The sequence below is a fragment of the Pristiophorus japonicus genome, chromosome 7 (genome assembly GCF_044704955.1).
Source record: "Pristiophorus japonicus isolate sPriJap1 chromosome 7, sPriJap1.hap1, whole genome shotgun sequence".
Taxonomy (NCBI): Eukaryota; Metazoa; Chordata; class Chondrichthyes; family Pristiophoridae; genus Pristiophorus; species Pristiophorus japonicus.
Window position 1 is genome coordinate 102303199 of NC_091983.1, and position 12354 is coordinate 102315552.

A 12354-nucleotide genomic window follows, 5' to 3' on the forward strand; every position below is an offset into this window, starting at 1 on the left:
AAAGCCCAAATAATATTTGTGAAGTTTACTAATTAATCTAGAAGTCTCGAGATCATTCTATTATGGCAAGTGCCACTAGATGGCAATATAAATTATATTACTAATGGTCAATAAGAAGCTTAACAATGGAATACATTAGTTATTACATTTCATTTAAATATATTCAGTGTTCTGCATAACCACATTCAGTGTTCAAATAAAAGTCACTGCTGCCAACATTTTCATTGTACTAATATAAAATACCAAAACCCACAGTGCATCACCAAGACCATGAGGAGTCCACAACACAACCTTGTTTATTTAAATACAATGAAGGGGCTGGTCAAAATATATTTCATACTAATATACAGTTTTTTCAAAATTATAGTACAACAAAATAAAAATTAAAAAAACATTAGTCCAGTGTCATTTCTTAGCTTATTTAAGGAGCTCTGAATTTGCTAATTCCAGCAGCATTGGTTTGTAAAGCAACATTTTTATAAAGTAACATTTTTATCTTAGAGCAAAGTTGTTGCTGGTTAAAAATCTGCAGCATTTCCAGTTTAATTACATTTTTAAAATGCTTAAAATTTAGTGTCATAATTCAAAGAGAAAACCACTAATAACTAGTGCTGTTACCTAGTATGGATGTATTACATATAATAGTTCCAGTTAAAGCTCATTTTGTCATTGTGTTATCCTTCAAATGAAAAGATAATTTTCTTCATAATTTTAAATCTCAACATGAATACAAAGACGACACTTTTTTTTTAAAACCTAAATTCACTTTCAATTCTGTAAAAAAAGTCGTGCTACCTTGAAAATTCACAATTTCAAGATACTACAGTTCAGACAGATACGAGGGTTGCATAAGAGTTCTGAATAACAACATGTACAAAGGAATATTCTCTCTCGTTACTTATTTTGTAATCTATCGGCCACCCATAATATATTAGTAATAAATTATTGCGTCATTGTGGATAAGTGGTCAAACTGTTTCACAATTGTTAGATGCCACCATATACCATAGGGGAAAATAGTCAAAATGTGTTAAAATTCTGCTTCAAAAGTTGCTCACGCACTTTTTATTTTGTTTTAAATAGAAGGTTTAAAAAAGATTTTCTCATTAGGTATTTAAAGCATATGGTCTCCAAAACAGACCTGCTTTGCACCAGAATATTTGTCATAATTCACCTTTATCGAGAACACCCAGCATGGAGCAAAATGTATACATCATATTCTCCAACGATAAAATTCAACAGACACAAACAAAATACAATTTTCTGTAATTATTCTTTGTCTAAAAATATGAATTCTACTCCACTTGATATGAAGGCATGAGCATGGAGAAATATACATATTCTTTCTGAAAAACAAGTCTGCATTTTTCAATATAGAATCAATTCAAGAATACACTTTATTTGTTTACAGAATACTGCATTCACCTTTAATAAATTAAATTTCCACAAAATTATCTCAAACATTCCAGAGCATTAAATGTATCAATAATCTGCAACCATAATCATTTTGAAACTTGTAGATTAGAAATTGAATTTGTAGAGATGTAGGTGGGAATTCTGTGCAGCAGACCTTGATATATAGTCACCCTTTAGTAGCTGAATGTTATAGGTGGATTACTGTAATATTTGTTTTCAGTATGGTAGGAGGTGGCAGATTAATCGTCAATGATATCAACAGTAAACATCTTACCAGCAAAGTTGCCATTGCCGCTTGCAGTGGTGCCATTAAGTGTGTAACAACTATCATCCCAGTAGACTTTAAGCTTTGCAGGAATTGTGCTATTCACCACTGTCAATGTGTGACAGGTTCCCATTTCTTTGGTAAATTTCCCCTAATAAATTTATCATAGGAACATAGAAATTGCTAGACAAAAAAACCCAAAGTCTATCTCGTTTGCTTTCTACCATTCTAGTAGCCGCACAAAACAATAATGGAATTGTTCACTAATCATAGCAATTAATCATTATCAATTAGTCTACAACAGACCCTGAAATGACACGAGAAAAACCCCAGCGGTGGAGAGCTTTGGGAATCATGGGTCTCAAGTCACCTTCTTCCTGCCAAGCACGCTTCACTGACCACACATCGTGACTCAAATTACTCATGTACTGTGTCCCAAAATGTTATTTTTGAAAGAGATCTATCCAATTTGTATTTGAATGAAGTCAATCAGTATATCTGAATTTCTGTGCCGTTTGGGATAGTGCTCATGACCAGGACACAATATGATGCTGAATTTTATCAAGCTTTTGTTTTAACGGGTTTATTCTCATCCCAAACAGCAACAGCACATCAAAAGGGAAAATTAAGTGGTACATCTGGATTTCTACCACAGCCACCAGAGGTGAAACTGGCAAGCAGGTTTTTTTTCCACTACCAGCTGCAGAAGTACTGACTGGTGACAATAAGTGGGAAAACTGTGTCCCATTTGGAGACTTCCGCTTGACATTTGAGTACTATGCAATGCAGCTCCTTGTGTGCTCCTGTGCAATATGCCAAATCTAAAATATATTTGAAATCACTGCTCCCATTCTCCTATCGTTTCTCAGCAGGTTTCAATCTATAAGATACTGTTGCATCAATCATTCAATCGCAGATAAGGTCGTTAAGAAAAAGGAATAAAACCAATTGTTCCGTAAAAGTGCTGGTTCAAAACTAAATACACTTTAAAAAAAATCTGATTATTCATTTTGATGCTTTAGCAATAACTAATTAAAAAGTTTGATTTTCAAGCATGTTTTAGCCAAACAGAAGCAATATGTTTCCCTCCAGCTCTCTCCTCTCGACATATTCCAAAACCAAGCCAAAGTTACTGTGGTTAGAATGACATCTCAATCAACGAGTGAGTGACAGCTCTGCCTGAACCAAGTCTCCTTTGTTTGAGTCTGTAGGTGACGGGCACACTTTGCTCAAATCTGTGGGTGGTAGACGGGTCTCTTCTACCCGAGAGTCCTGAAGATCTACTGAGACATTCTTGCACTGTATGTTTGTTCGAGACTCAGCAAATCTGAAGTGAAAACAAAGAATAATGCAAGTCATTTCTACTTACTAAGAGCATATATAGGGGTCAATGTACATATCCACACGCCATCCGGACACCTTGCCTACTGCCAGTGCATGTTGGAAATGTGAGAGTGCAATGGCCACAATTTTCCAAGCATTTAAATTAATTAACCCTTTTCTGTCACCCTTTATTATAGATTGTATCCTGTAGCATAAAACAAATTGTTAAAGTAATTTCTAACACTGAAATCAAATATGCATTTGACAATTCAAGCAAAAAGAACGTGTGTTTATATAGCGCTTTTCATGACCTCAGGTTGTTCCAAAGCACTTTACATCCAATGAAGTACTTTTGCAGGGTAGCCACTGTTGTAATGTAGGAAATGCAGTAACCAATTTGCGCACAGCAAGGACCCACAAACATGACCAGATAATCTGTTTTAGTGACACTGGTTGAGGGATAAATATTGGCAAGGGCTGCATTGATTTTTGAATAGTGTCATGGGATCTTTTTATATCCACCTGTTGGACAGACAGGGCCTCGTTTAAATATCTCATCTGAAAGACAGTGCAGCATTCCCTCAGTACTGCACTGGAATGTCAGCCTATATTTTGTGCTCAAGTGTGTGGAATGGGATTTGAGCCCACAACCTTCTGATTCAGTGGCGAGAGTGCTGTCACTGCGCAGCAAGCAGAAATCATCATTGTTTGCCTTAACCTGTTCAAAAAAATTGTCCTGCCAAATCAATGGAAACGCTCTCTATACTCACCACAGTTGGTTATAGTTGTGCATCCGATGATTTAAAAAAAAACGGATTATACCTAACTACTGTCAAATCTTTACAAGAACATAACAAAAAATGGTCATTTGGCCTAGTTATCTTTTATTAGATACTTGAACCAAATTTGAATTCTTATTCTTTAGGTTTTAGTTGGGTTTCTTTTAGCTTCATATGGATAAAATCAACAAATCCACACTCCCAGCATGGAGCCATGCTCCAAGGTAGCGTGGCTCAGAGAATCAGTGCTACAGTTCACAACCATCTCCAGCCTTTGGGCAGAGCTCCTCTCTGGGCGCATCATTTTACACAATAGTTTATACATCTTCCAGTTATTAATCTCGCAATTCAGCACAAAGAACCTCTTCACATTCACCTTACCATTCCCTTCAGTCTGAAACTTCAATCAAAAACTCTTATGGGACATAAGCCAGTCTGAGTGCACAATCCAAGGAATTCACCTGCAGTAAACAGAAACATCGAAAATAGGTGCCGGTGCAGGAGGAGGCCATTCGGCCCTTCGAACCTGCACCACCATTCAATGAGATCATGGCTGATCATTCCCTCAGGACCCCTTTCCTGCTTTCTCTCCATACCCCTTGACCCCCTTAGCCATAAGGGCCATATCTAACTCCCTCTTGAATATATCCAATGAACTAGCATCAACAACTCTCTGTGGTAGAGAATTCCACAGGTTAACAACTGAGTGAAGAAGTTTCTCCTCATCTCAGTCCTAAATGGCTTACCCCTTATCCAAAGACTGTGTCCCCTGGTTCTGGACTTCCCCAACATCGGGAACAATCTACCCGCATCTAACTTGTCCCGTCCCATCAGAATCTTGTATGTTTCTATGAGATCCTCTCATCCTTCTAAACTCCAATGTATAAAGGCCCAGTTGATCCAGTCTCTCCTCATATGTCAGTCCAGCCATCCCGGGAATCAAAAACCATCATCAAACAGCCATTTTCTCCATTTTAAATGCTCAACAGGGTTTTACTTTGTCCACAGGGTGAATGGGATATGCCATATGCCACCAATGAAGCTTCAACAGCCCACTGCCCAAGTATTGCTAGAACTCAGGTAATGTATTTTTAATCTCTTGATACACATGAAAATCTTAAGAGTCGATTTTCCAAGACCTCACTCGCCAAAAGCATGTAGCCCTTGATTTACAGATGAACACTGGTGGCAGGTAAGGACCCAGAAAATTTACGCTCTACTCTTAGTCTGATTCACTACTGGATAATTAATTGCAACTGAATGTGGTTAGAGAGGAGTTTTTAACCTTCATATTGATTGGACAAAGCAAATTGGCCAGGGTAGCCTTGAGGAGGAGTTCATAGTGTGTATCCGGGATAGTTTCATTGAACAGTACATTGTGGAACTAACTAGGGAGCAGGCTATCTTAGATCTAGTACTGTGTAACGATCTTGTAGTAAAAGATCCTCAAGGAATAAGTGACCATAATATGGTTAAATTTCAAATTCAGCTGGAGGGTGAGAAAGTTGGTTCTCAAACCAGCATACTAAGCTTAAATAAAAGTGACTACAAAGATATGAGGGCAGAGTTGGCTAAAGTGGACTGGGAAAATAGACTGAAGTATGGGACGGTTGATGAGCAATGGCAGACATTTAAGGAGATATTTCATAACTCGCAACAAAAACAGGGAGGGATTCAAATTCCTGGGGCATTGGAACCGGTTCTGGGGGAGGTGGGACCAGTATAAACCGGACGGTCTGCACCTGGGCAGGACCGGAACCAATGTTCTAGGGGGAGTGTTTGCTAGTGCTGTTGGGGAGGAGTTAAACTAATATGGCAGGGGGATGGGAACCAATGCAGGGAGACAGAGGGAAACAAAAAGGAGACAAAAGCAAAAGACAGAAAGGAGATGAGGAAAAGTGGAGGGCAGAGAAACCCAAGGCAAAGAACAAAAAGGGCCACTGTACAGCAAAATTATAAAAGGACAAAGGGTGTTAAAAAAACAAGCCTGAAGGCTTTGTGTCTTAATGCAAGGAGTATCCATAATAAGGTGGATGAATTAACTGTGCAAATAGATGTTAACAAATATGATGTGATTGGGATTACGGAGACGTGGCTCCAGGATGATCAGGGCTGGGAACTCAACATCCAGGGGTATTCAAAATTCAGGAAGGATAGAATAAAAGGAAAAGGAGGTGGGGTAGCATTGCTGGTTAAAGAGGAGATTAATGCAATAGTTAGGAAGGACATTAGCTTGGATGATGTGGAATCTATATGGGTAGAGCTGCAGGACACCAAAGAGCAAAAAACGTTAGTGGGAGTTGTGTACAGACCTCCAAACAGTAGTAGTGATGTTGGGGAGGGCATCAAACAGGAAATTAGGGGTGCATGCAATAAAGGTGCAGCAGTTATAATGGGTGACTTTAATATGCACATAGATTGGGCTAGCCAAACTGGAAGCAATACGGTGGAGGGGGATTTCCTGGAGTGCATAAGGGATGGTTTTCTAGACCAATATGTCAAGGAACCAACTAGGGGGGAGGCCATCTTAGACTGGGTGTTGTGTAATGAGAGAGGATTAATTAGCAATCTCGTTGTGCTAGGCCCCTTGGGGAAGCTTGACCATGATATGGTGGAATTCTGCATTAGGATGGAGAATGAAACAGTTAATTCAGAGACCATGGTCCAGAACTTAAAGAAGGGTAACTTTTAAGGTTTGAGACGTGAATTGGCTAGGATAGATTGGCGAATGATACTTAAGGGGTTGACTGTGGATGGGCAATGGCAGACATTTAGAGACCGCATGGATGAACAACAATTGTACATTCCTGTCTGGCGTAAAAATAAAAAAGAGAAGGTGGCTCAACCGTGGCTATCAAGGGAAATCAGGGATAGCATTAAAGCCAAGGGAGTGGCATACAAATTGGCCAGAAATAGCAGCGAACCCAGGGACTGGGAGAAATTTAGAACTCAGCAGAGAAGGACAAAGGGTTTGATTAGGGCAGGAAAAATGGAGTACGAGAAGAAGCTTGCAGGGAACATTAAGACGGATTGCAAAAGTTTCTATAGATATGTAAAGAGAAAAAGGTTAGTAAAGACAAACGTAGGTCCCCTGCAGTCAGAATCAGGGGAAGTCATAACGGGGAACAAGGAAATGGCAGACCAATTGAACAAGTACTTTGGTTCGGTATTCACTACGGAGGACACAAACAACCTTCCGGATATAAAAGGGGTCAGAGGGTCTAGTAAGGAGGAGGAACTGAGGGAAATCCTTATTAGTCGGGAAATTGTGTTGGGGAAATTGATGGGATTGAAGGCCGATAAATCCCCAGGGCCTGATGGACTGCATCCCAGAGTACTTAAGGAAGTGGCCTTGGAAATAGCGGATGCATTGACAGTAATTTTCCAACATTCCATTGACTCTGGATCAGTTCCTATTGAGTGGAGGGTAGCCAATGTAACCCCACTTTTTAAAAAAGGAGGGAGAGAAAACAGGGAATTATAGACCGGTCAGCCTGACCTCAGTAGTGGGTAAAATGATGGAATCAATTATTAAGGATGTCATAGCAGCGCATTTGGAAAGAGGTAATATGATAGGTCCAAGTCAGCATGGATTTGTGAAAGGGAAATCATGCTTGACAAATCTTCTGGAATTTTTTGAGGATGTTTCCAGTAGAGTGGACAAGGGAGAACCAGTTGATGTGGTATATTTGGACTTTCAGAAGGCTTTCGACAAGGTCCCACACAAGAGATTAATGTGCAAAGTTAAAGCACATGGGATTGGGGGTAGTGTGCTGACATGGATTGAGAACTGGTTGTCAGACAGGAAGCAAAGAGTAGGAGTAAATGGGTACTTTTCAGAATGGCAGGCAGTGACAAGTGGGGTACCGCAAGGTTCTGTGCTGGGGCCCCAGCTGTTTACACTGTACATTAATGATTTAGACGAGGGGATTAAATGTAGTATCTCCAAATTTGCGGATGACACTAAGCTGGGTGGCAGGGAGAGCTGCGAGGAGGATGCTATGAGGCTGCAGAGTGACTTGGATAGGTTAGGTGAGTGGGCAAATCGTATGGCAGATGAAGTATAATGTGGATAAATGTGAGGTTATCCACTTTGGTGGTAAAAACAGAGAGACAGACTATTATCTGAATGGTGACAGATTAGGAAAAGGGGAGGTGCAACGAGACCTGGGTGTCATGGTACATCAGTCATTGAATGTTGGCATGCAGGCAGTTAAGAAAGCAAATGGCATGTTGGCCTTCATAGCGAGGGGATTTGAGTACAGGGGCAGGGAGGTGTTGCTACAGTTGTATAGGGCCTTGGTGAGGCCACACCTGGAGTATTGTGTACAGTTTTGGTCTCCTAACTTGAGGAATGACATTCTTGCTATTGAGGGAGTGCAGCGAAGGTTCACCAGACTGGTTCCTGGGATGGTGGGACTGACCGATCAAGAAAGACTGGATCAATTGGGCTTGTATTCACTGGAGTTCAGAAGAATGAGAGGGGACCTCATCGAAATGTTTAAAATTCTGACGGGTTTAGACAGGTTAGATGCAGGAAGAATGTTCCCAATGTTGGGGAAGTCCAGAACCAGGGGTCACAGTCTAAGGATAAGGGGTAAGCCATTTAGGACCGAGATGAGGAGAAACTTCTTCACCCAGAGAGTGGTAAACCTGTGGAATTCTCTACCACAGAAAGTTGTTGAGACCAATTCACTAAATATATTCAAAAGGGAGTTAGATGAAGTGCTTACTACTTGGGGGATCAAGAGGTATGGCGAGAAAGCAGGAATGGGGTACTGAAGTTGCATGTTCAGCCATGAACTCATTGAATGGCGGTGCAGGCTAGAAGGGCCGAATGGCCTACTCCTGCACCTATTTTCTATGTTTCTATGTCCCAATGAGAAGGAAAGACTAAGAGAAGGGATAACCATCCGTGGCTAACTAATGAAATAAGGGACGGTATCAAATTGAAAACAAGGATATACAATGTGACCAAGACAAGTGAGAGGCCAGAAGATTGGGAAATTTTTAAAAGCCAGCAGAGAATGACTAAAAAAAAAAAAGGGGGAAGATAGATTATGAAAGCAAACTAGCATGAAATGTAAAAAGATAGTAAGAGTTTCTACAGGTGCATAAAAAGGAAAAAAGAGTGGCTAAAGTAAATGATGATCCCCTGGAGGATGAGACTGGGCAAGTAACAATGGAGAACAGGGAAATGGCAGACACGTTGAACAAATATTTTGTATCGGTCTTCACGGTAGAAAACACCAAAAAGATCCCAATACTGGATAATCAAGGGACCATAGGGAGGGAGGAACTTAATACAATTACTTAACTAAAGAAGTAGTATACTGAAAAATAATGGGACTAAAGGAGGTCAAGTTTTCTGGACCTGATGGCTTACATTCTAGAGTCTTGAGAAGTGGCTGCAGAGATAGTGGATGCATTGTTTGTAATTTACCAAAATTCCCTGGATTCTGGGGCGGTCCCAGCGGACTGGAATACCGCAAATGTAACACCCCTATTTAAAAAAATATAGGCAGACAAAAAGCAGGAAACTATAGACCAGTTAGCCTAACATCTGTTGTTGGGAAAATGCTGGAGTCCATTATTAAGGAAGCAGTAGCGGGACATTTGGAAAAGCATAATTCAATCAAGCAGAGTCAGCATGGTTTTATGAAAGGGAAATCATATTTGACAAATTTGCTGGAGTTCATTGAGGATGTAATGAGCAGGGTGGATAGGGGGAACCAGTGGATGTGGTGTATTTGGATTTCCAGAAGGCATTCGATAAGGTGCCACATAAAAGGTTATTGCACAAGATAAAAGCTCGGGGTTGGGGGCATTATTTTAGCATGGATAGAGGGTTGGCGAACTAACAGAAAACAGAGATTTGGGATAATTGAGTCATTTTCCGGTTGGCAAACAGTGACACGTGGGGTGCTGCAAGGATCGGTGTTGGGTCCTCAACTACTTACAATCTATATTAATGATTTGGATGAAGGGACCGAGTGTAATGTAGCCAAGTTTGTTGATGATACAAAAATGGGTGGGAAAGCAAATTGTGAGGAGGACATCTGCAAAGGGATATAGACAGGTTAAGTGAGTGGGCAAAAATTTGGCAGATGGAGTATAATGTGCAAAAATGTGAGGTTATCCACTTTGGCAGAAATAATAGAAAAGCAAATTATAATGGAGAAAGATTGCAAAGTGCTGCAGTACAGAGGGACCTGGGGGTCCTTGTGCATGAAACACAAAAAGTTAGTACGCAGGTGCAGCAAGTGATCAGGAAGGCAAATGGAATGTTGGCCTTTATTGCAAGGGGGATAGAGTATAAAAGCAGAGAAGTCCTGCTATAAGTGTACAGAGCATTGGTGAGGCCACACCTGGAGTACTGCTTGCAGTTTTGGTCTCTGTATTTAAGGAAGGATATACTTGCATTGGAGGCTGTTCAGAGAAACTTCACTTGGTTAATTCCGGAAATGAGGGAGTTGACTGAAGATATGTTTCAATAAGACCACCTACTCAATCTAAGATAATGAGGGGGCTCGACAAGGTGGATGCAGAGGGGATATTTCCTGTCATAGGGGAAACTAAAACTAGGGGGCATAGTCTCAGAATAAGGGGCCGCCCATTTAAAACTGAGATGAGGAGAAATTTCTTCTCTCTGAGGGTTGTAAATCTATGGAATTCTCTGCCCAGAGAGCTGTGGAGGCTGGGTCATTGAATATATTCAAAGGCAGAGATAGACAGATTTTATGAGCGATAAAGGAGGAAAGGGTTATGGGGAGCGGGCAGGGAAGTGGAGCTGAGTCCATGATCAGATCAGCCATGATCTTATAAGAACATAAGAAATAGGACCAGGAGTAGGCCATACGGCCCCTCGAGCCTGCTCCACTATTTAATATGATCATGGCTGATCCGATCATGGACTCAGGTCCACTTCCCTGCCCACTCCCCATAACCCCTCATCAGTTATGAAACTGTCTATCTCTGTCTTAAACTTATTCAATGACCCAGCTTCCACAGCTCTCTGAGGCAGCGAATTCCACAGATTTACAACCCTCAGAAGAAATTCCTCCTCGTGAGTTTGAAATGGGTGGCCACTTATTCTGAGACTATGTCCCCTCGTTCTAGTCTCCCCTATCAATGGAAACATCCTCTCTGCATCCACCCAGTCATGCTCCCTCATAATCTTATAAGTTTCGATAAGATCAGCTCTCATTCTTCTGAATTCCAATGAGTAGAGGCCCAACCTACTCAACCTTTCCTCATGTCAACCCCCCCTCATCTCCGGAAGCAACCTAGTGAACCTTCTCTGAACTGCCTTCAAAGCAAGTATATCCTTTCGTAAATATGGAAACCAAAATACTGTACGCAGTATTCCAGGTGTGGCCTCATCAATACCCTGTACAACTGTAGCAAGACTTCCCTGCTTTTATACTCCATCCCCTTTGCAATAAAGGCCAAGATTCCGTTGGCCTTCCTGATCACTTGCTGTACCTGCATACTAACATTTTGTGTTTTATGCACCAGGACCCGCAGGTCCCGCTTACTGCAGCATTTTGCAATTTTTCTCCATTTAAATAATAACTTGCTCTTTGATTTTTTTTCTGCCAAAGTGCATGATCTCACACTTTCCAACATTATACTCCAACTGCCAAATTTTTGCCCATTCACTTAGCCTGTCTATGTCCTTTAGCAGGTTTTTTGTGTCCTCCTCCCACATTGCTTTTCCTCCCATCTTTGTATCGTCAGCAAACTTGGCTATGTTACACTCAATCCCTTCTTCCAAGTCATTAATATAGATTGTAAATAGTTGGGGACCCAGCACTGATCCCTGCGGCACCCCACTAGTTACTAATTGTCAACCCAAGAATGAACCATTTATCCCGACTCTGTTTTCTGTCAGTTAGCCAATCTTCTATCCATGCTAATATATTACCCCCAAACCCATTACCTCTTATCTTGAGCAGTAACCTTTAATGTGGCACCTTGTCAAATGCCTTCTGGAAGTCCAAATACACCACATCCACTGGTTCCCCTTTATCCACCCTGTTCGTTACATCCTCAAAGAATTCTAGCAAGTTTGTCAAAGATGACTTCCCCTTCATAAATCCATGCTGACTCTGCCTGACTGAATTATGTTTTTCCAAATGTCCTACTACTGTTTCTTTAATAATGGACTCCAACATTTTCCCAACCACAAATGTTAGGCTAACTGGTCTATAGATTCCTGCTTTTTGTCTGCCTCCTTTTTTTAAATAGGGGCAGTTTTCCAATCTGCTGGGACTTCCCCAGAATCCAGGGAATTATGGTAAATTACAACCAATGCATCCACTATCCCTGCCGCTACTTCTCTTAAGACCCGAGGATGCAAGCCATCCGGTCCAGGGGATTTATCCCCCTTTAGTCCCATTATCTTACTAAGTACCACCTCCTTAGTGATTGTGATTGTGTTAAGTTCCATCCCCCCTATAGCCCCTTGACTATCCACTGTTGGGATATTTTTAGTGTCCTCTATCGTAAAGACTGATACAAAATATTTGCTCAGAGTTTCTGCCATCTCCATGTTTCCCATCACTAATTC

The 12354-nt window shown here is 40.9% G+C and overlaps 1 protein-coding gene across 1 annotated transcript in view; it reads right to left on the reverse strand.

Annotated features, from left to right (window-relative positions):
* Window positions 1-722: 722 nt before the first annotated feature.
* The window catches only part of LOC139266820 (low density lipoprotein receptor adapter protein 1-B-like), a 183588-nt gene continuing 171956 nt past the window's right edge, over window positions 723-12354 (reverse strand). The window contains exon 9 of the mRNA XM_070884425.1: window positions 723-3007. Within this exon, the coding sequence (XP_070740526.1) occupies window positions 2836-3007 (172 nt within the window). The 3' untranslated portion in view covers window positions 723-2835. The remainder of the gene's footprint in view (window positions 3008-12354) is intronic.